This window comes from Phyllobates terribilis, unplaced genomic scaffold, assembly GCF_046119375.1.
Source record: "Phyllobates terribilis strain yellow unplaced genomic scaffold, ASM4611937v1 Scaffold_5__5_contigs__length_657084704, whole genome shotgun sequence".
NCBI lineage: Eukaryota > Metazoa > Chordata > Amphibia > Anura > Dendrobatidae > Phyllobates > Phyllobates terribilis.
The window spans coordinates 149,136,512-149,163,399 of NW_027362765.1; the positions used below are offsets into that span (position 1 = coordinate 149,136,512).

A 26,888-nucleotide genomic window follows, 5' to 3' on the forward strand; every position below is an offset into this window, starting at 1 on the left:
CCTGGTGAGATCAGTCAGAGGTTTGACAATACTAGAAAAATTTTTTATGAATTTTCTATAGTAATTGGCGAAACCCAAAAACCTCTGTATCGATTTCAAACCAATAGGCCTAGGCCATTCCTGCACAGCCTGAACCTTAACCGGATCCATCTCAAAACCTTTGCTGGAGATAATGTAGCCCAAAAAACTAATTCTCTGTACAGCGAACTCACATTTCTCCAGCTTAGCAAAAAGCGAATTGTCCATTAATAACTGTAATACCTCACGCACGCTCCGCCAATGAGACTCCAGATCTGGCGAATAAATCAAAATGTCATCCAAATACACAACCACATTTTTACCGATTAAAGGTCTAAGGATGTCATTAATCAGATTCTGAAAAAATGCAGGAGCATTAGTAAGACCAAAAGGCATAACCAGATTCTCAAAATGACCCACAGGAGTGTTAAAAGCAGTCTTCCATTCATCACCCTCCTTCATGCGCAACAGATTGTATGCCCCCTTAAGGTCAATTTTAGAGAACCACTTGGCCCCCAATAACTGGTTAAACAGATCAGGAATCAATGGCAGTGGGTAAGGATTGCGTACCGTAATTTTGTTAATCTCACGAAAATCCAGACAAGGACGTAAACCGCCGTCCTTTTTTTTTACAAAAAAAAATCCAACCGCCACAGGAGACTTAGAGGGCCTAATGTGACCGGCGGCCAAACTTGTCTGTATGTATTCCTCCAAAGCCTTCCTCTCAGGAATAGTAAGGTTAAATAAACGACTTTTAGGAAGAATCGCTCCAGGGACAAATTCAATAGAACAATCATAGTCTCTATGGGGAGGCAAAACCTGCGATTCTTTCTCAGAAAAAACTCTCCAAAAATCCTGAATAGGAACAGGCAATTCTCCCCTATCCAAAGCTGCAATACGCCCGTTACAACACTTGTCATAACATTTATGGCTCCAGGATTTAATTTCACTGGTAGACCAATCCAGTATAGGATTGTGAAATTTTAACCAGGGCAATCCCAATATTACTGGAGAAGGCAAGTTATTCAACACTACCAAATCCAATTTCTCATGGTGAACACCATTAATAGTGAGAGGAAATTCACTGACCTTGAGAGTAATATTCTTCAAAGGGGAGCCATCCACAGAAACCACAGCAATGGGGGATGATAAAGGTTCAGGTTTTAAATTGAGTTTTTCCACGAATCCCCCATCAATTACATTCAGTGTAGACCCGCAATCAACAAACACCCGAAATTCCATTAATTTTTCCTGAGCAATCGTGGAAGCAGCTAAAAATATACCCTTGGAATTTAAACAGGCAATACGGGCGTGACTGACCATTTTTTTTTCTTTCTTCATACGAAGCTCACAGCCTTTAATCAAATGACCAGATTTTCCGCAATAGAAACACAAGCCTTCCGAAAAACGACGGTCTTTTTCTTGAGAGCGAGGTGCCACCGATCCAATCTCCATCGGTTCACCACTGTTAGTACACACATTATCATAACCAGAAACTGACATAGCAGAGGATTTGCTCTCATTAACCCTAGCACGCAGTCTTCTATCCACCCGTATAGCTAATTGCATAGCCTGTTGCAAATCCTCAGGTGTAGGATAAGCAATTAGCAGGTCTTTAACCCTTTCACTGAGCCCAGCAAGAAATAGACTTTTCAGAGCAGAATCGTTCCACCCTGTTTGAGTGGACCAACGACGAAAATGAGTACAATATTTTTCCACATTACCTGATCCTTGTTTTAAACGTCTCAACTCAGTCTCAGCTGATGCCACACGGTCAGGATCATCATATAATAATCCTAAAGCAGAAAAAAAACTATCCACTGATCTGAAGCATGTATCACTAGGTTGCAAAGAAAAGGCCCACTCCTGAGGCTCTTTGCGCAAAAGTGACATTATGAACCCTACGCGCTGGGATTCATCCCCAGAGGACTTGGGTCTCAAACGAAAATACAATAAGCAAGCATTTTTAAATGAAAAAAATTCTCGATGTTCACCAAAAAATAAATCCGGCAAACATACCTTAGGCTCCAAGAAATATGCTCCAGGACAGTTACTCACGTGCTGACGGAGCTCGGCCACTTCCAGAGAGAGTCCCTGCAGGTGTTTAGCCAAATCCTGAACCGACACCATGATGGAACAAAAAAAAAAAAAAAATCTTTCCTTAGAGAATTTGCAGGCTGGACTTACTGTTATGTTCTGCTACCAAAGCTAAGGAAAGAGAGGAGATCTGTCCCTACTATAGGACTCAGCTGAATCCCTACGATGTAACAGGGAACCTGATCCTGCGATCAGACCTGCTAAAGTCCTAATCTAGTCTGTACGGAGACCTATAGATGTGGGGAGGGAATCCCTACAAGTACTAAGGACTGGGAGGAATATGGGACACCTCCTAACAGAAATAGTAGCAGACAGACGAACAAACAAAATGGATAGAACATAGAGGTCCGTAGACCAAGCAAACTAACAGAGCTAGATACAGAGCACAGGCTAGCTAGAAAGTAGATATACAATGGAGTCCAGCAAAGCCAGAAGGGCGGAGCAGGATTAAATAGGCCAACAAGGTCATGTGACCAGCAAAGGAAAAAAAACCTAACAGCAAGGTTCTAACAGTCGTCCCCGTCAAGGACTTAACGGCTCAATCAGCAGCTAGAGCCTTCCAGCAGCACTTCTGCCGTCCACACGGGTACCCGGACCAAGTGCTGACGGACCAGGGACCTGCCTTTGAAGCGGAGGTCTTCCAGGAATTCTGCAATCTGTATGGCTGCCGGAAGATAAGGACGACACCCTACCATCCGCAAACTAATGGACTTTGTGAGAAAATGAACCAGGTGGTAATGGATCTTCTAAAAACGTTGCCCCTGGAAGAACGTAGTCTGTGGCCTGAGAAGTTGCCCGATCTGGTGGACCTATACAACCACATCCCGGTAGGTTCCACCAACTTTACCCCGGCTTACCTAATGAGGGCAAGACCTGGTAAGTTACCTGTTGACCTGGAAATGGGAGTCCTGACACCCGAGGACACTTCACCAGAAGCAGACTGGGACACAGAGAGGCAGCAGCAGTACCGGAGAGTACAGGAGAGCGTGGAGCGAAGTCTCTGTCAGGCTAGGGAAAGACAAGAGAAAACTTACAACCAGTATGCTCCCGCTGTTCCCCTGGTACCCGGAGAGCAGGTCTTGAAGAGGAAGAGACGGCTCCACAAGTTGGACGACCAGTGGGAGAAGGACCCGTACACCGTACTGCCCTCAAGCCACGAGAACCCGAAGGTTTGTACCATCAGTAAAGACGGAGGGGAAACTACAGCCATTGTATCCCGGGACCACCTGAAGAAGTGTCCCGAACAACTGAGGAACCCTGAAGAGGAACAAGAAGACCATCGACCCATAGAGGAAAGGGAAGATATGGTTAGTACTGTGCTCGGGGACTTCCTTCGGTCTTGGACTCAAGTCAATGGTGCAGTTGTGGTACCCGTACTCACCTTCCTCCAACCAGCATCCCAAGCACCTACGGAGCAACAGGTAGAGCTGGAAGAACAGCCGGTCCAGGAGGCAGAAGACTCCACACCCGCAGACCAGGAGGATCAACCCTCTGCTTGCAGTGAGCCTGCCATATCCCTAGTGAGCCAAAGAGCCGGTAGACAGCTGCCCAGTTTACCCTTGACAGCTCCTACACCCTGTAGTTTAGGGCTAGACAGTCAGCTCCGTAGGTCCACTAGGGCCACTAGAGGCCAGTTACCCGCACGCTGGAGGATTTAAAGTGTATAAATTGTTTTATTTATGTTTACCTGTGTATTGTTGCTTGTGTATAATTTTATGTTTCTAGTTATTTTTAGGAATCCTTGGTGGATCTACCGGGAATCCTTGTACAATTAGTTGGAGCGTAACCCAGGATGGACTAGAGACTGTTAAGGACTCGGGGTAGGACAGACCCCTACCTGGTTACGTCTCCTTGTTTTGGTGAAATGGACACCTTTGTTTCTTCAAAAACTGCACCCGGTTACGGACATGCCGTGACCACCTTTATGTGTTTCTTTATTGTATTGTTATTGTTATATCTTGTTATGTTTTTCTAAAATATGTTTAGTCCCGGAGTACTAAATTTCACTAGGGGGGAATGTGGCACCCCAGGGGTCTGGTTTCCACAGTAACAAGCAATGTTATGTCTGAGAGCAGGTGGGAGGTCTCTTGGCCAGGGATCCTGTGCATGCCACACCTCCTGCCCAGTCTTGGGAGGGGAAGACCTTCCCCTATATAAACCCGGGGCTGAAGCAGGGTTAGTCAGTCAAGGAGAGTAGAGACAAGAAACAGTCACAGGAAGAAACAGCAGAAGCTCAGTGGGAGCAATACTACTACAAGTCAGGGGCTGGCAGCTGCAGAGCTCGCCCTGACTGAGAAGCTTTCTTACCAGACCCGGCGTCTAACTCTTACCCAGCAGCAGAAGCCGACCGGCAGGGGATTTCAGGTCCTCAGGCCCAGACACCCGAAGGCACGGTCACACGCGTGGGACCAGCACCGCCATCGTGGAGCGGAAGCCATTAGAAGGCCCCGAGTCACCGGCCATACGGGTGAGCACCACATGGTACACTCAGGGACGTGGGCTACTTATATCCGCTTCTAGCAAGGTAGCCAGAAGAGTACAGTCAGTTTGGGAGGCCTACAACTCCGCCTGGCCAGGGGAGATCCCATCTGCTCAAGGACTGACCAGGCCCCGTTCGCTAGCAAGTACTCCGGGAGGGTCTATCGTTGTTACCAGTAAATACCCTGAATTACACCGCACCGTCTCTGAGTGGTTCCTGCTACCCCCATCTTCCAGGCCATACCCCTCCCGTTGGGGGTTATACTATCACGCTGCACAATTCTACACCGGCCTCAGCGGTCTGCCCTGCAGCGGCAGCTCCATAGCTGCAAATCAACGGGTGGCGTAGTCGACACTCAAATAACACCTATCAAGACTGCCACACACTGAGTTTGACTCCCTGGGCACGGACCGGGTCCCCGCCACTCGGAGACTACAACCCTCATCTGATCCGGTTCCGGGTAAGCCCCCGTGCGCGAGACGCTGCGCGACACAGCAGGCCCAGGGGCGCGTCACACAGTCCGGCCCCTGTGCCCTGAAATCTAATTAGCAGAAAACTTCACATGGTGATTAAAGAAGAAAAAACAAAGAGGATTTCTTCATCAAAGGCATCAATGTAAACAGTATTGTTTGCTGTCCTGCGCCATTACAGCCATGACTTTACTTTGCATTACAAAATCGTGCTGACAGATCCTCTTTAAGGGCTCTTTTATTCTCACTTTGTGATGGAATTTAAGCTGTTGTCACTATTGTTCACTAATAGAAAACACCTTATTACGAGCCCTGGGGTTTTACACACATTAAAAAAAATCTATACTAACTTCATGCACTGGCTGTCCTCCCCTGTACTCAGCTGTGTGTTCCACCGCACGCGTCAACACATACCTATTGTCATGTGACCGCTGCAGCCAATTAGCAGACTCCAATCAGCTGCAGCCTTCACATTATAAGTGAGATACTATTCTTAATTGTAAAGGCTGCAGTCAATCAACTTCTGCTGATTGACAGCATTGGTTATGTTACACTCTTTATGTCAGGAAAAAGGTGGGGGACACAGGACTGAGAGAGGAAAAGCAGTATGGTGGCTCAGTGGTTAGCACTGCTGCTTTGCACCCCTGGGGTCCTTAGTTCAAAACCCACCAATGACAACGTCTACAAGGAGTTTGTATGTTCTCCCCGTGGGTTCCCTCCAGGTACTCCAGTTTTCTCCCATACCAAGAAGACATACTGATAGGGAATTTAGCTTGTGAGTCCCAATGGGGACAATGATGATAATGCCTGTAAATTGTTATGGAATATGATGGCGCTTTATATAAGTAAGCAAAATAAATAAACAGGATTTTTGCTGGTCCAGGAGATAGTTTTTTCATTAACGCAGCACCCTGGGGACATTATTAAGGTATTGTTCAGTAGTGTACAACCCCTTTAAGTATTGGCAGCATTTTCTATTCTTTTAATTCGGGATTGAGAAGAACACAGTCAGAGGACTATCTTGACTTTCAGGATCCATTTTTCTAGAAAGTGTCATATATATGGCGGTATATCAACTAAGGATAACAGCTTTATAGAAAAAAAGTCTAAAATCTGCTAAGACCAAAGGACCAAAGATAGATGAATACAAGGCTTTACCTCATTTAGAAATCCAAGTCTTGTGCTTGGCCTTCATGAATCTTGATCAAAGCCTCCTGAGAGACCTGTGAAAGTTGCTACACAGATCATCTAGTTGATCAAACCTGGTTGGATTGACAGCAACTCCTTAAGGATCAATTCCACCCTTGAATACAACTGACGCGCCCCTGGGCCTGTGCTGAGTAGCGTTGCGCACGCGGGGGCCTACCCGGAGCCGGATCTGAGAGGGGTAGTAGTTTCGTGGCGGTGACCCGGTCCGTGCCCAGGGAGTCAAACTGAGCGGCAGTATTTAGCAGTAGATGTTAGAATGTTCGACTACGCCACCCGTTGAATGCGGTCATGAGACCGCCGCTGCAGGGCAGACCGCTGAGGCCGGTGATACGGTTGTGCAGTGGGGATGGTATAACCCCCAACGGGAGGGGTATGGCCTCAGGGCAGCGGACGGGGAAGATGAAACACTCAGAGACGGTGCGGTGTAGTTCAGGGTCTTTACTGGTGGCAAAGGTAGACCCTCCCGGAGTACTGGCTAGCGATCGGGGCATGGTCAGTCCGTGAGCAGATGGAATCTCCCCTGGCCAGGTGGAGTTGTAGGCCTCCCCAACTAATCGTACTCTTCTGGCTACCTTGCTAGAGGCTGATAAAAGTAGCCCACGTCCCTGAGTGTACCGTGTGGTGCTCACCCGTATGGCCGGTGACTCGGGGCCTTCTGGTAGCTTCCGCTCCACGACGGCGGTGCTGGTCCCTTGCGTGTGACCGTGCCTTCGTGTTTCTTGGCCAGAGGACCTGAAATCCCCTGCCGGGCGGTTTCTGCTGCTGGGTAAGGATTAGTCCCCACAGCCTCGGACTCCGGGTCCGGTAAGAACTCTTCAATCAGGGCGAGCTCTACAGCTTCCAGCCCCTGATTCCTTTTAGCACTGCTCCCACTGAGCTCCTGATCTTTCTTTCCTATAGCCGCTCCTCTCCAGACTAGACTATGTCTACATCTGGGACTCCTCTTCTTCTTCTTCTTCTCTAACCCTGCCTCAGCCCTAGTTTTATATAGGGGAAGTTCTTCCCCTCCCAGGACTGGGCAGGAGGTGTGGCATGCATAGGATTCCTGACCAGGAGACCTCCCACCTGCTCTCAGACGTAATATGGCTATTACTGTGGAAACCAGACCCCTGGGGTGCCACACAACTGTTTGTAGTGAAGCATCTGGTAACAACGATAGATTTGAGAAGACTTGGTTCAGTTAGGAAGAGATTATTGATCTTAAAACTGAATGTTTGACATTCTGACAGGTTCTTCAATCAGAAGCCTCCAGAAGAGAAGAGAGAGTTGATCAAGTTTTTGGGCAGATTAATGAGTTTGTAAATCAAAATTAGAAAAAGGATGGGGGGCACAATCTGAAATTAGTTGGGGTAAGATTAAAAGTAGTGTCAGCAAATATTATTTTACTGAAGGAAAATTAAATTAGAAGTTTGGAACAAATCTTCAATTGATGTGGTTGGAAAATCAGCAGTAAGAGAATGTATACGTTCCTGTCCTGAGATATGCATATATCCATTGTTACAACTTTGGGGGGGAGCAGATTAGCTCATGAGATGCACTATTACAAAATGCTAAGATAAAAAGGGAAAGATTTAAAGGAGTCATACAGTGAAAACCAGAAATAACCTATCTTAAGGATCCGTGATAACTTGCTGATCGGTGGGTGTCCGACTGCTAGGATCTGCTCTGATCAGCATAACAGAGAATTTTTTTTATCCCCAATGGGAACATTTTATCCACATTACAAAATTGAGTAGCCCGATCGCTGCTCCATTCGTTCTCTATGGAGCTGCTGGAAAAAAGCCTGGTGCTGCGCTTGCCAGCTCCATAAGTAGAGGATACAATGGCTGTTGAGCATGCGCACTGCAGCTTCTTTCTAATGGGGATAAGAGTTTCCTGTACTGCCAATTGGTGCAGGTCCCAGTTGTCGGACCTCCATCGATCAATCAGTTAACTCCTATCCCTAGGATATGTGATAGCTTATTTTCACTGAACAACCTCTTTAAGGTCTGACTAGCATACTTGCCAACTTTTTAGATTTTTGTCAGGACAGTCCCATAAACTGGAATGTAAGATGGTGGTACTCTTCAAAATCATGACCAAAAGTTGATATTTTAGAAGCTAAATAAATGTCCTAAATTTTATGTTGTAATTGTTGGCATGTATATACTAGATGGAACATCCGATCTTTTTATGCCATAACTCTTCTATGTTTCCAATATTTGTAATATACTAAATCTGGGAGAAACACAGAAAAAGCAGTGGCTAGATCTCAACGGGAGAATCCAAAAAGCTCTCCAGTAATTTAACTTAGCACCAGACAACCAGTCCAACTAAACACTACCGCACATATGGCATTTCTGGATGTATTAGTTCCTTGCCAACGCTTAAGCAATATTCTTCTATGCACTATAGTAGGCAAACCCTTTAGACAGATTGCGCAGCATCGTCAAACAGAAAATCAGAAAAATCACTTCCTGAGAAATATGTCTAAAGACTTCAAGATGCTGCCAGACTTTAAGAGGCTGTCTATGGGTGCCAGACTGGATGTCATCCATTTGCTGCTGCATAAACCAATCCCTCTTGGGCTTAGGTACAGCCAAGGAAACAGCTCTTTCCAGAGTATATCTTGACAAATGCATTAGAAAACAGTATCAATGTTTATGTTTATTGACATCCTCTAAGCACCACAATATGTTAAGTTTGCTTAAAGCCCAATTTAATGTAGCCATCAATGTCCAGCCATGTGTTTCATCAATAAGAAGAATTTATCGCTTATTAAATATAGCACTTTTCTCAAGAATGTTATTTTAAGAATCGATCTAATTACACTAGGCAAATTTCCTATATCCCTTATATTTAGAAGGATTGTCTTGATCCCTTTAAGAAACCTGAGGTTTGTCTGACCTATATACTATAATAATTTTGTCAATTACCTCCAGTGGTAAAAAACGTGGACTTAGAAGTATCTGCTCAATTATTTTTAAAATATTTGCAAGAGAAATAAAGCTTCCAGCTTACTATGTGAATTATCTCAAGCTAAGATTGGCTCTATGACATAAATTAAAGTAACCATTCACCCTGGCACTGAAAAGTGACTAACATTCCTCATGTATAGACACCTTACTTGATGCCCTCTATTTGCCTCCCATTGTCTTCTCTGCTCAAATCGGCATTCTGTTATTCCTATTTCCAAGATGGCCACAACAGTGGCATGGAGAATGTAGTAGTAAGTCTAAACCACGCCATCCATGCCTTTCCTATCCCACAGGACAGGAAAGGCAGGGAAGGTGTGGTTTAGACTGGGAGCATATAAAAAGGCTTTCACAGATAGGCTTTGCACTACCCACTCTGTCTAGCATATCCCTGGGGAACCCCTATACAAGGATCTGGATTTACTCAGGTGCCCCTGAGTTGAGTCCAAGGAGTGACTTCTGGTTGGTTAAGCAGGCTGAAACAGGATGGTTAGAAAGCCAGATTAACAGCAAGAGATCAGAATCAGGAACCAAGTCATCAACCAGTAGAATAGTCAAAAACATGACCCAAAGTCTGAAGCAGGAGCTAAATTAGCTAAGCAGGAGTAGAGTAATGGGAGTGAACCAGGGTAAGTAGAACTTATAACTGGCAACTAGAGGCAGGGAGCTAGTGGTTTATACTCAAGATTCACAGAAGAAAGTTAATGAGATAACCATGTACAGGAATTATACTAACAAGCAAAAGGGTAACAATGTTTTGAACTTTTGACTTTCAGGGGCCATATCTCACCATCCACTACTTCAAAGTGAGACTACCATCATTTTATAGACAATCATCTTGGATATCTAATACATAAATTTGACTAGCAACTATTTTGCATATGATTAGATGCAGATTCTTGTCAGGTTACTGCATTGTTACTGTTTTGCTCCTAAAAATCTAAATTAGAATTTTTATTATTTTGTAAATCCACCTTTGACTCTCAACACTGCCTGAATCCTTCTGGGCATGCTCTTGATCAGATTCAAACATGTCTCGACCGAAATCTGATCCCAGATCTCTTTTACACGTTCCCAAAGTTGGTGCTTACTGGGTATGTATACAGTTTTTCTTCAACTCTAACCACAAGGGTTCGATTGAGTTTAGGCCTGGGGACTGCTGGCCAATCCAGCACCTGTATTTCATTGTCCATGAGCCATTTCTTTGCCAATCTCAACGTATGCTTTGGGTCGTTGTCCTGCTGGAACACTATGTCGCCCTTTTCATACCCATATTACTCGAGTGTATGAAGTAGCTTGTCTTGTAGGATACTCACATATAGCTCAGCATTGAGACCACCATTAATCCTGGTCAAGTATCCTTTGGCTGTGAAACATCCCCATATCATCAGGCTTCCTCCACTGAATTTGACAGTTCCTTAAATTTCTTGATCCGTTAGCCCCTTTTCCCTTGTTTCTTCCAGACCCATTTGTATCCATCAGAGCCTAGTCTCACTGGTGGACACAGACCGAAAAAGGCCCTTGTGCAAGAACTGAAAATGGGCCCTTTGCAGTTTAATAGCTCATCATAGTGCAAAATTCCACTGTATTTGAGGTGGAAAAGGGCACCCTCAAATCGTGTGCCCCTGTGCGGCTGCACAGGTTGCACCAATGATATGTCCGCCCCTGCCTAGTCTATTAACTTTTGTTTCATTGCTCCAAATTACCCGTTTCCAATCTTCTACTGTCCTCTTTTCGTACTTTTCTGCAAACTCAAGCCGACGCTTCTTATAACGATATTAAAGTGGAGGCTTCTTCACCATGTTTTGAGCCATCATTCCAGAATTGTGTAATTTGTGTCATGCGGTGCTTGCATGGACGTCTTTGTTCTCACTATTACGAAGCATAGGAGCCACCTCCACTGCCGTGATTGTCAAACAAGAACTGATAGACTATGTGATAAGCTGACTTGTTGACAACAATATTTTGCTTGAACGTCCACCTCTTGGCTTTTGAATGGATGGACGGACTTCATTTCATATTCTTTCAAGTGTCATGGCACTCACTTGATGCAGTTTGGCAATTTCCTTGCCTGAGAGATAACTATCGATGAGTTGGATGATGCTATTTCTCTCTTCTTGGGAAATCTTCTTCATGTCTGCTCCTCAATTCGAACCAGTGACCTTTCATTTGGGAATCAACCTAATAACACACTGAGCTATTAGGGAATGTGAAAACAGGTTGTAATATATAGGAAGAAAAAGATTTTTCCACCATCAGGAGCAAAACAGTAACAATGCAGTGACCTGACAAGAATCTGCATAACTAATCGTATGCAAAATAGTTGCAAGTCAAATTTATATATGAGATAGCCAAGATAATTGTCTATAAAATGATGGTAGTCTCACATTGGAAGCAGTAGTGGATGGTGAGATATGGAGCCTGAAAGTCAAAAGTTCTAAACATTGTTACCCTTTTGCTCATCAGTGTAACCCCCAAGCTCTCTGCCTGAATGGCATTTAAGTCTCAAAATATTAAACTGAACTGCGATATTGTCACTCCACGTCGTCCACAAAGAAGGAATTTGAAATGTGACAATGTTGTATCTGAAAGTACAATTAAAAAAAGCTTGGTTTGAAAAAATTGAGAAATTGTAGAGATTTAGCCCTGGGCAAACTATTATTGGGCGAAAGGCATAATGACTGGTAGAAATGGGAGAATCAATTTGTGGGATCCAGGTCCAGCAGGCATTCTGTGGCCACTGGATTTAGCCCTGCGAATCACCTCTTACCTGATGGCATCTATAGCACCTCTTTTAATTAGCCGGAGATGTTTGTGTCATACAACAATGATGACATTGCACCAACCCGGCTAATCAAAAGAGGGGCCGCAAATTCCATCAGAGGCAATTCGCAGGGCTACCGTCTAGTGATCAGAAAATATTGCCGAGGTCCTGTAAATCGATTCTCCCATCTTTAGTGACAAGCATGGCAATATTGCTTAAAGGGCTTGGCCAATATATTTTAACAAATATGTTGGAGACATGGTTTGGTGGCACTTACTAATATATAAGTGTTACAGGTTCCCTTCCTTCCTCAATGACTGCACAGTTCTCATGTCCATAAAAAGGCTTGTGACAGAGCAAGATGTGACTAGTCCTGTCCATCAGTCTACCCCAAGACACTTCAAATAGGAAAGCTGTTTTTCAATTGGAGGAGGCTGATGGACCGGTCTAAACACATGCTCCTCCGCCAGCAGCCACGTTGAGAACAGGAGAGCTGTACAGCCTGTGCGGAAGGAACAAAACCTGTAATACTTAATAAGTGCCACCAAATCATGTCCCCCAACACATTTGTTAAAATATAGATGAGGTGGACAAACGCTTTAACACAAAGAACACTAGTGCATTGGGCAAGGAGCCTCAGTATAATGATTGATGAGTGAAGGGATTCACCTCTGCGGGTAAAGAAAAACACATGAATTAATGACAAGATCAGTAGAATGATTTGGGTATCACTTGTGATTCACAGTACAAAGCATTTAATTTACCTCTAAGAATAGGCCGCACACTTATGGAATAATGATTAACCTTTTAAGAGTTTAGATTATTTTTCTAGCACAGCTGGTAAAGATCGGCAGGATGGGTAGATTATTTAGTACCAGAATAATGCAGTAGCTCATTGAAATAATTGACAAGATGGTATTAGTTGATTGTGGACGTTATGCAAATTAAAGGAGGTCATTTTTTTATGAAGTATAGCAGCTACTTAAGCTTCTTTCACAAATCCAATTTTATCGTGTGTGTTTTATGCTTGTTTTTCATAGTCTATGTAGCTGTTCACATGTGTTTTTGCAATTTTGATTTTATTAAAAGTACACCAAGTGAATAGTTCTGTAACATCCCTGGCGGCGTGCTGGCATGGCTTACCATCTCCCACCATGCAAGACTGCCAACTTACCTACCAGTCCAGGCTGCGCACTATGCTCCTCTACTTGCTGTGTGCTTGTCTCTTGTCTGCAGGCTTAGGGCGGTGGCCCTGGAGCTTCCTGATTCTTAAAGTTACAGTGTGCGCAGTCCTAATGCGTCCCCAGCCTATTATTGTGAGTCACTGGATACTTAAACCTCCTCCACCCAGTGGGAGGGGCTGAGCAACACTTTCTTACAGTGTGTTCTGTGCAACTGTGAGTTGCCAGGTCCTGTCCTGAATCTAGTCTGTTTCCGCCACCCTGGGGGCTGAATGCCCAGGCTCGTTCCTGTATCTCGTTCCTGTGTCAGTTCCTGTCAGAACAGTGTCCTAGCCCGTTACCTGTTTGTCTCTATGTCCGATCCTTCCCTTTTCCTCCAGTGTCTGAACCAGTACCTAACTCCTACTTGTTGTCTCTGTACTTCTGTTTGTGAGTTTTGCGTCCACTCGCTACTTCATAGCAAGTACCTTGTGTGTATCTGGTTCTGCTTGTCCCATTTCCCTGCCTCCGTATCTACCTCCTGTGTTCTGGCTATCTTCCTGTGTTTCCCAGTCCCTGTCTGTTCCATGTGAACAGAGCCCTGTCCTGTCTGTCCGCTCCTGCGGCACTGCTCTGCTCCGCTTGCCCTCCGCACCTGCGGCTCTGCTCTGCCCTGCTCCGCTTGCCCTCCGCACCTGCGGCTCTGCTCTTCCCTGGTCCGCTTGCCCTCCACACCTGCGGCTCTGCTCTGCTCTGCCCTCCTCCACTTCCCCTTCGCACCTGGGGCTCTGTTCCTGTATCCCAGTCTGTACTGGTTCCTATCCAGCCTGTTTACTTGCCTGCCAGTACCCGCCTGTCTGCATACAAGCCGTGCCTGCTAGTACCCGCGTGTCTGCATGCCAGCCGTGCCTGCCAGTACCCGCCTGTCTGCATACCAGCCGTGCCTGCCAGTAAACGCCTGTCTGCATACCAGCTGTGCCTGCCAGTAAACGCCTGTCTGCATACCAGCCAAACCTGCCCGTTCCTGCATTCCCCGGTGTGGGTCAACAGCTGTGACCGGGGTCTGACCTGGAGTAGCACCTGGGCTACCTCCCATGTCCCTCCTCGGACCACGGAGTCGATTAAGCTGCCGTGTGTCTGTGGTCGGATTTGGAGAGGTCCCTAGTCACGCCCTCCGACACTCCTCAGTTTGTGGCCCAGTGGGACCGCTAACCACACTCACGCCAAACAGTCTGGGCGTGAGCGTAACAAGTTACATGCAAAAAAAACATCCTCGCATAGCGCTGTCTGTTTCTTACTGTCTAATACTATTTGCATATGGAGTCATTTTGCTAAGTTTTCAGAGCAGAAACTGAGCTCAGTTTCTACTCAAAAGACTCAAGGTGCACATACCCTATGGTTATGTGCACACTGAGTTTTTCAAAGAGTTTTGGGAGCAGAAATTAAGCTGTGCGAAATCCTCTTAAAAAATTTCAAAACGGCTATGTACATACAGAAAGTGAGCAAAAACTGTCCAAATCCTCCTCAAAATATCAAAACTCCTCAAAAACTTGGCGATTCTGTTCAGTTCTGCTCCAAAAACTCAGCAAAAAGAATGAGTGTGCACATGGTCTTAGGACTTGTTCAGACGAGCGTATTTTTGATGTTTGCTGTGTATGTGCAAAATGGACAGCACACGGACAACACATAGACCAATGCAAGTCAACAGGGTAGTTAAGATGCACTACTCTGATCTGTTTTTCAGATCAGGCTTAACCATTAATCTTACTACGTGCATAAAAAAAATGGATGCCATGTGGACACCATCCGTATGGCAACCATTTGTAAATGATACGTGGCACTTAACATAAGAAAACCGTATTTGGCCATGAAATACTTTTTTATTTTTTCATGCATTATGCAGAAGCCATATAGATGTGATATGAATGTCAAAATCAGACTTATGAATGACATACAGAACACTATACGGGTGCAGAATCATCAGTGGTTCTGGATGAGAAACATATCATTTCTCATAGGTTTGTCTAAACCTAGTCTAAAAGGTCAGAGAAGCTTTGGAAACCTTCATTTTTTTTTCATAAAAGATTCCACGTAGAGTAAAAAGGGAGACATACACCAAAAAAAAAAACTATTGAAGATGGGATAAAAAGAACAGATCATAGATGTATTTTTATCATAAAAAAAAAAACTGGACATGTGAAACCAGCCGAAGTCTGAAAAACCAGACGAGGGTGTGAAAAATCAGCCAATTGTCATGCAGAAAAATTGCACAATTTTCATCCTTATTGTCATCTCTATTTCATCCATATGCAATCCATGTGTCATCTGTGTGTCCGTATTTTACATCTATGTGACATCCATTTTTATACATCAACATTTTAAAATGTACTGTAAAAAGCTATACGGACGATCCATATTGGATATGATTTTTTTTTGCACACATACATGAGTGAGTCCGATACGAAATATGGAAGAGACTACTGCATAGAATTACATTGACCATTGTGTTGTTATTCAATTTTAACATGGACAGAAGACATAAAGAGTCTGTCGGAATGAGCCCTTAGGCCAGGGTCATATGACTGTAGAAATTGGACGAGCGTAATCCAGTTTTTATCGGATAGCTCTCGGACCAATGTTACTCAATGGGGCAGCCCTGATGACCAATTTTTTTCACTGACAAAATCTGTCACTGAAAAAAACCCAAAACCTAATATAAAAACAAAAAGAGCAAATACCCTGCAGTAAATAAATAAACAGCAATAGTGCATGAAAATAATATAGGGTACTTAGTTAACATAATTTTGATCCAAAAAATGTAAAAGCCATCCCACTGCGTCTAGGTGACCCTATTTGGGATGGTCCTAACCTCTTGTCTTAAAACCTTACCATATGTCAAATGACGTAAATGTGAATAAGGGTCGAGCAGGACACCCAGCCATGGGGAGCTATATAAACGTAATGTCCAACTCAAAGAAAAGGATGCAAAAACCTGAAAAAAACCTAAAGAGATGAACTGGAATATAAGTTGGTGTGCATGCAGCGTGTAGGCACATGTTCAAACTGGTGCGAAATGCTGTGATTTCATTCTGAAATCAGAAAACACTCAGCCATTCAAGTCTATGGGAGCATGGAAAACAACAGACTGCACTCGGATGTCATCTGAGTGCAGTCCGATTTCTGTGGACTCAGAATGGAGAAGATAGAGAAATCTTGCTCTCCGTGTTCTCCTCATCTGAATTAATTGGATCACACTATTCTGACACTCGGATCAAACTCTCATAAGATTTCATTAACATAATGGGCCAGATTTTCTCGGATGAAAGAATCTACAGCTGTGTGGCCCCAGCCTTAGGCTATGGCCCCACTATCAGTAATCGGTCAGTATTCGGTCAGTATTTTTTCTCAGGACTTGGAGCCAAAACCAGGTGAGGAACAATCAGAGAAAAGGTATAATAGAAACACGTCACCAATTCTGCATTTATCACCCACTCCTGGTTTTGGCTCCTACTGCTGAGAAAAAATACTGACCGAATACTGACCAAATACTGATAGTGGGGCCGTGGCCTTAGGCCACATTCACACATTCAGTATCTGGTCAGTATTTTACATCAGTATTTGTAAGCCAAAACCAGGAGTGGAACAATCAGAGGAAAAGTATAATAGAAACAAGGCACCACTTCTGTATTTTTCACCCACGCCTGGTTTTGGCTTACAAATACTGAGGTAAAATACTGACCAAATACTGAACGTGTGAACGTGGCCTTAGGCTGATATTCACCTAAAGAGCCTGCAGTATCAGAAAACAAAAATAAGTGGTGCTGTTCCTAGGGGAAAAAAATTGCTGATGATTTCTTGCTAATCTTATACAATCCCTCCTGGCTGGGTTCTTGTGTTGTTCTATTGCCGGTTTTATTTGCAACTTTTTGTAAAGACACAAGTAAAAACATTTAATCAGATATCAAGACAAAAATGATCCATATGTACCCAGTGCTAAAAGCAGAATTTCCCTATGATCAGAATTCCGCTCCCAAAGCCATACCCACTTGCTGTGTGATATAATTGATACTTTTCAGGCCAGCAATTATGGCCCATGGGCAGTGCCTCCTGGCAATTGCTGCCACTTACCAAACCATTAATTAAATCAAATGCGCTGAAACATAGACGCATGTAAAGTACATGTTAGAGCTGGCTTAATTAATGATTTGAGTAGAGTAATACTACATTGTATATCATTACCATTAAATACATTGTATATGCCTGTCTGGATAACTACTTATTACATCAGTTTTCTGTGGAACATTTAACATTTTGTGTAAATATATCCGATGGAAAAGTGTACAAGGAAAAAGACGGACGCTTCACTGCAAGACAAATACACAGCAACCAGTCAGACTTTGCTGTACATTGTACGAGCATTGGAAAGATAAAATGTGTTTGTTGCTTGGTTGCGGTGGATTTGCCTATTTCCTTTCCAGAAGTCATTTTACTCTTTCAGTGATTGATCATGTTGTAGTCCGTAATGTGAATTAATACCTAGAGCTGGATACTGACCAAATAGCCATTATTACAGCGTGAACGGCCACAGCAGCATAGAAGCAGGGAGTAGGTATATAATATAATTACTAATGTTTTAAAGCCAAAATTGGGACACTTAAGCACTGCCCCCAAGGCCGCCCAAAAATTGCCACTTCGGGTGAAGTTGCATAAGCCATGGAAAAAGGAGGAAAATCCAGCAACAGCAGGAAAAATTCTAAAACATCATGTTTATTATACAGGGTGGGCCATTTATATGGATACACCTAAGATGTGCAGCATCTGAAACAACGGATACTGGAAGCCTGTGCTAGCATTTCTTCTGTGGTGTTGCTATCAGTGTGTAAAGAGTGGGAGAAGAGGGTTGCATTGACAATCCAACACAATGGGCAGCACTTTGAACACATTTTATAAATGGTCATAAACTTGTAAAAAACTCATGAAAGAATAAAGTTACGTTAAAACCAAGCACACCATTGTTTTTCTTATGAAATTCTCAATAAGTCTGATGTGTCACATGACCCTCTTCCCATTGAAAAAAATAAAGTTGGATCCAAAATGGCCGACTTCAAAATCGCCGCCATGGTCACCACACATCTGGAAAAGTTTTCCCCCTCCCATATACTAAATATGTAAATATTAAAAATGAGAAAAAAGGTGAATTAAAAGTACAAGTCCTTCTCGTTTTTTTTGCATAAACCACACTCCTTTACCATTTAGGATTGTGGGATTGTCTCTGGAATATTGGGACTGTATGATATTACTGAACATGGGAGATTTGCCATACATTACTGTGGATATGTTGTGTGTGACAGCTGGTTTGCTTAATTAAAAAGAAAATATCCTTGTGCCTAGTAAGGGTGTATGGACAATTTGAAAGGGGCTTTCTTTTGGATTTTCTCTGAGCCAGAGCAGAAAAGCCCAGGCAAAGAGTGGCATCAGGTAGTGCCATCAATAGTAGGAAAATGTGGTTGGTGCCAACTGGTATGGACTCATGACTCTTATCTATCCTTTATAGGTTCTGGCCTGCGGTGCCTGGTTGATGTCGTCCCCGTAAAGAACGAGGAAGGAGAAGTCATCATGTTCATCTTAAATTTCGAGGATCTGGCGCTGCTGCTGGCAAGAAAAGCTAACAAGACTCTTCATCAGAGGTTGACACGAGCTGCCTTCAATTCGGGTGAGCATTGTGTGTTCAGAGTTATGGCACCCTAGTTGGGTGAAACTTTTGCCTGGACTAACTTCTTGTGCCTTAAAGGGACTTGTCTACTACTTTATAACCTGCCCCCATCTGTCCTACCAACTGCAGACAGAAGCATATAATGTAATAAAAGAATTACAAATATGCCTTAGCCGACATCCCTCTGCCAGTCACATGATTCAATATTTCTGTACCCTGTTTTCTTCTGGTGACTTTCTGTCTGATTCACCCCTGTTGCAGGCACTGGAGTCAGATGGATCCAGACTCCAGAAGTGGGACGGATTGGATGGATGAAAACAATGTAGAGATACACTGAATCATCTAGGGGCAGTTTTTTTTTTTTTAAAGTAGTGGACAACCCCTATAATGCGATCTCTCTTCAGACTATGCTCTGTTGTCTAAAGGCAACATAGTATTGGAATATGTCCATTCTCCTATTAGCCAAACAGCACCAAAAATTCTGAAATTCAGCCATCTGACACTGATCTGATACTGATGACCTATGGATAGCTCATCACTATCAATGTAGTGGAAAACCCCTTTAAAGGGTTGATCATGATGCATGAGGCTGGAGAAATACAGCTAGTCCTTTAACAGCATCCTTACTATTTTTAATTCTCTTCTCTATTTTTCAAAAGAGAGGTCAAAAATGAAGCCAAGCTTCTTGAATTCCTCCGCAGACGCAGACCTCATGAGGTACAGAACTATCGGGCAGATACCCCAGTTTACCCTCAACTTTGTGGAGTTCAACCTCGAAAAGCACCGGTCTGCTTCCACCACCGAGATTGAAATTGTTGCCCCCAGCAATGCCTTTGAGAGGACGCAAAATGTCACGGAGAAGGTGACCCAGGTAAGTCTGCATTTTCCACTAACTCACCGTATACCTATATATACAGTATATATATATATATATATATATATATATATATATATATATATATATATACAGTACAGACCAAAAGTTTGGACGCACCTTCTCATTTAAAGATTTTTCTGTATTTTCATGACTATGAAAATTGTACATTCACACTGAAGGCATCAAAACAATGAATTAACACATGTGGAATTATATACTTATCAAAAAAGTGTGAAACAACTGAAAATATGTCTTATATTCTAGGTTCTTCAAAGTAGCCACCTTTTGCTTTGATGACTGCTTTGCATACTCTTGGCATTCTCTTGATAAGCTTCAAGAGGTAGTCGCCGGAAATGGTTTTCACTTCACAGGTGTGCCCTGTCAGGTTTAATAAGTGGGATTTCTTGCCTTAAAAATGGGGTTGGGACCATCAGTTGTGTTGTGCAGAAGTCAGGTGGATACACAGCTGATAGTCCTACTGAATAGACTGTTAGAATTTGTATTATGGCAAGGAAAAAGCAGCTAAGTAAAGAAAAACGAGTGCCCATCATTACTTTAAGAAATGAAGGTCAGTCAGTCCGAAAAATTGGGCAAACTTTGAAAGCGTCCCCAAGTGCAATTGCAAAAACCATCAAGCGCTACAAAGAAACAGGCTCACATGAGGACCGCCCTAGGAAAGGAAGACCAAGAGTCACCTCTGCTTCTGAGGATAAGTTTATCTGAGTCACCAGCCTCAGAAATCGCAGGTTAACAGCAGCTCAGATTAGAGACCAGGTCAATGCCACACAGAGTTCTAGCAGCAGACACATCTCTACAACAACTGTTAAGAGGAGACTTTGTGCAGCAGGCCTTCATGGTAAAATAGCTGCTAGAAAAGCACTGCTAAGGACAGGCAACAAGCAGAAGAGACTTGTTTGGGCTAAAGAACACAAGGAATGGACATTAGACCAGTGGAAATCTGTGCTTTGGTCTGATGAGTCCAAATTTGAGATCTTTGGTTCCAACCACCGTGTCTTTGTGCGACGCAGAAAAGGTGAACGGATGGACTCTACATGCCTGGTTCCCACCCTGAAGCATGGAGGAGGAGGTGTGATGCTGTGGGGGTGCTTTGCTGGTGACACTGTTGGGGATTAATTCAAAATTGAAGGCATACTGAACCAGCATGGCTACCACAGCATCTTGCAGCGGCATGCTATTCCATCCGGTTTGCGTTTAGTTTGACCATCATTTATTTTTCAACAGGACAATGACCCCAAACACACCTCCAAGCTGTGTAAGGGCTATTTGACCAAGAAGGAGAGTGATGGGGTGCTAAGCCAGATGACCTGACCTCCACATCACCAGACCTGAACCCAATTGAGATGGTTTGGGGTGAGCTGGACTGCAGAGTGAAGGCAAAAGGGCCAACAAGTGCTAAGCATCTCTGGGAACTCCTTCAAGATTGTTGGAAGACCATTTCCGGTGACTACTTCTTGAAGCTCATCAAGAGAATACCAAGAGTGTGCAAAGCAGTCATCAAAGCAAAAGGTGGCTACTTTGAAGAACCTAGAATATAAGACATATTTTCAGTTGTTTCACACTTTTTTGTTAAGTATATAATTCCACATGTGTTAATTCATAGCTTTGATGCCTTCAGTGTGAATGTACAATTTTCACAGTCATGAAAATACAGAAAAATCTTTAAATGAGAAGGTGTGTCCAAACTTTTGGTCTGTACTGTATATATATGGCCCCAATTCAACAAAGCAATTTCGTCAGGATAGCTTTGAAAAGTCACAAGTCACGGAGTAGTGCAAAAATGTAGCAACTTTTGCTATTTTTATGACAGTTTTTACCAGCTACGCCAATGGGGCAGAACTGGGTGGAACTGGGGTGTGACGGACGGAGCGCAAAGGGGGTGAGACACTACAGCTCGTTTAATTCATGATGACACGTGGCATTACTTACACCAGAAACCTTAAATCAGTCAGGGACTTGTGTAAGATTTCTGGCCTGGTGAAGAGAGGCGTGCACCTCTTCATGAATCAAGAGCATCTGACTCCACCATGCCCCCTCATCAAGACCGGTGAGAAAATTGCTGTTCTTGATGAACTAAGGCCTACAGTATATATCTCAATAGCCATAAAAAATCAACTTAATTAGACAAGTCACTAACCTTGCCAAATAATTTAGCTAAATAAACCCTTACGGCCAGATGCATTATTACATTTGCACCTTTTTATCTAGTTTTTGCCTGTTTTTGATTTGCGACAAATTCTTCTTTTAGTTTCTACATTTTTGTAAGTTTATTTTATGTTCACTTGTTTTTTTATATTCACCAAGGTTTGCAGGGTTTTTGTTTTCCAGATGTTTGAGGTTGATTCATCAACTTTTTAAAAAGTCACATATTTTTGCATGAGATGTACTCCAGTCCCCTTCTAGAGTGAATTTATGTATGCCTGAAAATTTTACAACATTTTAGCAGAACATGTGACTTTTTGTTCTTAAAAGTCATAAAATACAAAAATAAAAAGGCCAGCTCCATCATTTGGAGGATTTTTATAACTAACTTTTCTTTCTTGTCTTGTGGTATCCGTTGATGTTTTTTGCTCCAAAATCTTCAGGTTGGTTCAAGTGGTTTATGAATTTTGGGCCAAATCAAAAATGCTCTTTATTTTTGTCTTTTATCTTTTGTATGAACTTTTTCTCTTCTTTAGTGAAAAATTTACAAGTTATGCTAAAATGTTGCAAAATTTGCCCAAGTTTTAGGGGGAAGGGGGGTATAAAATTACTCCAGCAGGGGAACTGAAATACATTTGTGCAAAAATTTAGCAATGATGAATCAACCGCAAAAAACACACCCATTATGGCGAACATAAAGAAATCTAAAATAGAATTGAAGCAACACAAATCAAAATAAGAATTTGGCACAAATCAAAAATTCATGAGCCATGTGCATAATTTTGAAAAATCTTAATGTCAATGAATACCATAAGTCTAAAAAAGAAAAGTGACTGTAAAAAAAATAGAGTAAAGACATGTTCACATCAAGTTTTTTTAACTCCATTTAACATATGAATAGGGAAAAGCTCCTGACTTAACCCATTAAAGGCCCGGACATTTTTAATTTTTGCCCTTTTTTTCCTTCACCTTCTTCCAAGATCTATAACTCTATTTTTCTGTCCACATAGACAGACGAGGACTTGTTTTTTGCAGGACGAGTTGTAGTTTTGAATGACACCATTTATTTTTTCATATAATGGGAAAATGGGAAAAAATCCAATAAAGGTGAAATTCTGAAAATAAAATCAATTCCGCCTTATATCTTTTTAATTTAGTTTTTTATGTAATTTATTGTCCAGTAAAAATGACATGGAAATATGATTTTTCAGGTCAATGCAATTGAGGCGATACCAAACATTTGTTTTTACACTTTAGTGGTTGACAAATATTCAGTATCCTGTAAAAAAAAAAATGTTTGTGTCGCCATTTTCTGAGACTTGTAACTTTATTTTTATGTCCAAGGAGCTATATGAGGACTTATTTTTTGCATGCTGAGCTGTACTTTTTATTAATACCATTTTGGAGTACATATAGAGCGAGTTAAATGTTTATATATTTTTTTTATATTTTTATTTGTTTAAATAATTTTTATTGAAATTTTTTACATTTTAAAGGGGAAACAAACAATATACTTAAAACATACTTAAAACAATCCAATGGAGAAGGGAAATTGAAAGGGGAGGGAAAGAGAAGTAACATATTTTAATACAGGAAGGGAAGGAGGGTAGGATATGAAAAAAAAGGAAGGCAAATCCCTATAACGAGAGGGATTGAAGACAAGTATACACGCATGCTTTTAAAGGGAACCTGTCACCAGTTTTGTCATGTAACAACTTAAACTATCACCTTATGCAGCGCTTGTGCTGCATTCTATAAATGCTTATATAACCCCCTGACTCCCCCTGTATAACCCCCAAAAAGCTTTTTAAGTTCTCCTGCTCTGTATGGAAATCGGGTCGGTGCGGTGCGATGGGCGTGGTTTCGTGCCTCTCCATCCCTACCCCCGGGAGCTGCTCGTCATCCTCCTTCTTTAACCCCTTTACCCCCCCCAAGGTGGTTTGCACGTTAATGACCAGGCCAATTTTTACAATTCTGACCATTCTGAGGTAATTACTCTGCTTCAACGGATCCCCCTGATTCTGAGATTGTTTTTTCGTGACATATTGTACTTCATGATAGTGGTAAAATTTCTTCGATATCACTTGCGTTTATTTGTGAAAAAATTGGAAATTTGGTGAAAATTTTGAAAATTTCACAATTTTTAAAATTTGAATTTTCATGCCCTTAAATCAGAGAGATATGTTACACAAAAGAGTTAATAAATAACATTTCCCACATGTCTACTTTACATCAGCACAATTTTGGAACAAAAATTTTTTTTTTGTTAGGAAGCTATAAGGGTTAAAAGTTGACCAGCGATTTCTCATTTTTACAACAAAATTTACAAAAACTTTTTTTTAGGAACCACATCACATTTGAAGTGACTTTGAGGGGCTTTTATGACAGAAAATACCTAAAAGTGACACCATTCTAAAAACTGCACCCCTCAAGATGCTCAAAACCACATTCAAGAAGTTTATTAACCCTTTAGGTGCTTCACAGGAATTTTTGGAATGTGGAAGAAAAAAAATGAACATTTAACTTTTTACACAAAATTGTTAATTTTGTATTCAGCCTCTCGCTCCTCTCTCCTCCTACTCACCTTTCTATCTACATAGAATCTCATCATTATCAGCTGCCATCTCCTATCTCAGTAATGGGAAAGTCTGTCTTCACTGAATACAGATTTTACCTCAGAATTGAGAATTTTGATGACTGATCAATTATGGCAGAGAAAGGAGCAGATTTATCTGATAAGATATATTACAAAGTTGCTTATTGTCATGAGTACTATGGATTTATAAATAACAATTAAAATGACGGTTACGCTTTAACATTAGTGAAACACCTGATGTGGTGACAATGTCTTCCCTCACACTAACGGTCCTGTTCCCTTGGGGGGCAGCGGCCTGTGATGTAGTGTGGTGGAGGTGATGGACACAGACGCAGGAGAGGCCATTATAGTTTAGAACAGAACGTCTTTTACTGAGGTAGATGAACTTGAACAGACATAACAGATAGCTGACAGACTGAATTATATTCACACTTGGACTTAACAGTTTTCATACAGATATTGGATACAGATACATGGCAGTAGTTTACACTTCTTCTCCAATACGATCTCACAGTCCTATGAATCTATTTTAGCAAGATCCTTCTGCACGCCGGCTATAGCAGCTACTTTAACAGATGCTCCCATGAGGCATGAATTAGAATTCCTTCTCTAAATCTTCCACACTAGGTTGATACTTGTAGTCCACCACTGTATGTACACAGGTGACTTTATCTATCTAACCCACAGGTTCAGGACTACTAATAGCTCTGCATCACTATGGTTCCCAACTATATTCCCGTTCGGGCCTCTCTCAGCTGCCCACTAAGCTGTACTCACTTCTAGGATAAGCTTCTGCCACTTTCTTGTAGGATTCCTGGTTGATAGAACTGGCTTTCTGTATGCCTGGTGTTCACTTGTGTTATAACTACAGGCACTCTGGTATGTTAGGCCTAAACAGCCCCTTATAAAGCAGACGTTCGTTACCTAAAACTCCTGTAGCTAGCAATTTTTTACATATAAATCAATGCAGCAGTTGAGAAATGCGCAAACATAACAGAACAATTACTACGTGATCTTCAGGGGGTGCTGATCATTCTTCCACTCTCTTACAAGAGCACCCATCATTTTGCCCAATCCTGGTATATGAACACCTGTTAAAGCTTTTAGGTTCAGCCTGAATGTTTTAAGGCATTTTAAAAAAAAAAAAGAGTTTTTCAAGCACAAACAGCTTTGGGAAAATGCTGAAGACTTTTTGATTTTCCTGAAATGTTTCCTGAAGAGCTTTTGAAAAGTTTTTTTTTTCTCCTGAAGCTTTCTTTGCATCTGTTCCCTGTTTGGAGAGGTTTCCTTCAAGATCCTTTTCAAAGAATTAACGTGCTTTCTTTTTTTTTCACCAGGCATTTTTTATGAACTCTTTGGACAAAAAAAAATTCTCAAAAACTCCTCATATGAACAGCAAAGTGGATTTCCCATAGAAATGCATTGGAAGAATTTTATAAAAAGTTTTTGAAGATGTTTTTTATGGAGGATTTTGAAAAGGATCTCCTCCAAAAAATTCTTGAAAAATACTCAGTGTGAACATACTCTTAAGCATCCTTTTCGTGCATTTGTCTCCTATAGGCTATCGTGGCGTCTATTCAAAGGGTGATAGCATGAAAAGCTATAAAGCTCATGCCTGTGAAGGATGCCATATATCTGCCACTGTACATCATTGATAGTCTACCATGATATTATATTCCCCCTTTTTTTACGGCCTCTGGCTGGAAATAAAGTCATAGGGACATCTCTATAAAGAGATCTCATCATGACGTATTTGTTAATAATAGGGCAAAAATGTAATTTTGAACAGGGCCCAAGACATGCCTAAGAGGCCAACATATAAAACCATCATTCTAATAAATATTGAGGTCAGTTATAGTCCCTTTTCTCAAAGACCTCTTTCTTGATGGAATTAAATATTGACATCATGCTTATGATTATCCCTTATGTTATCACAGGAACACTTTAAATTGAATTTCTCCACATCATTTAATGGTATTTGTGAGAACTTCCACTATCCTGGCATCATGTACAGGTTTCACCCCTGCAGAGGCCCTTGAAGATCCTCAATTTTCCTTGTTGGACATTGTTCTACAGCACACAGGTGCCACCTAGTGGTTATTCAAAGTCACTGTACAAGATTATTTAGACCAAGTGAATGTAAAGTATTATCCAAACTTTATATTTTTTGTAATTCCTGGTAATCAATGTACAAGATTGATCAGAATTTTATACTGAGCAAGAAACATATCTCTCAATCCAATTATCCAATTAATATCAAATAGATATTGTCACCATGAAATTTATAGCGTACTCTAGGATACTCCATAAGTATATGATAGGTGGGGGGTACTGCAAGCTAAAAATCATTACTAATTTTTTTTCCATCTATGCATGTGATTTGGGTTTTAT

The 26,888-nt window shown here is 42.1% G+C and overlaps 1 protein-coding gene across 3 annotated transcripts in view; it reads left to right on the forward strand.

Annotated features, from left to right (window-relative positions):
• Positions 1-26,888, forward strand: part of KCNH6 (potassium voltage-gated channel subfamily H member 6) — a 322,142-nt gene that overhangs the window by 214,039 nt on the left and 81,215 nt on the right. For 2 of the 3 annotated variants that reach the window (XM_073683164.1, XM_073683166.1), the window contains 2 exons: positions 18,706-18,864; positions 19,524-19,735. In XM_073683164.1, the coding sequence (XP_073539265.1) occupies positions 18,706-18,864; positions 19,524-19,735 (371 nt within the window). The remainder of the gene's footprint in view (positions 1-18,705; positions 18,865-19,523; positions 19,736-26,888) is intronic. The other variant, XM_073683165.1, reaches the window with a different exon arrangement.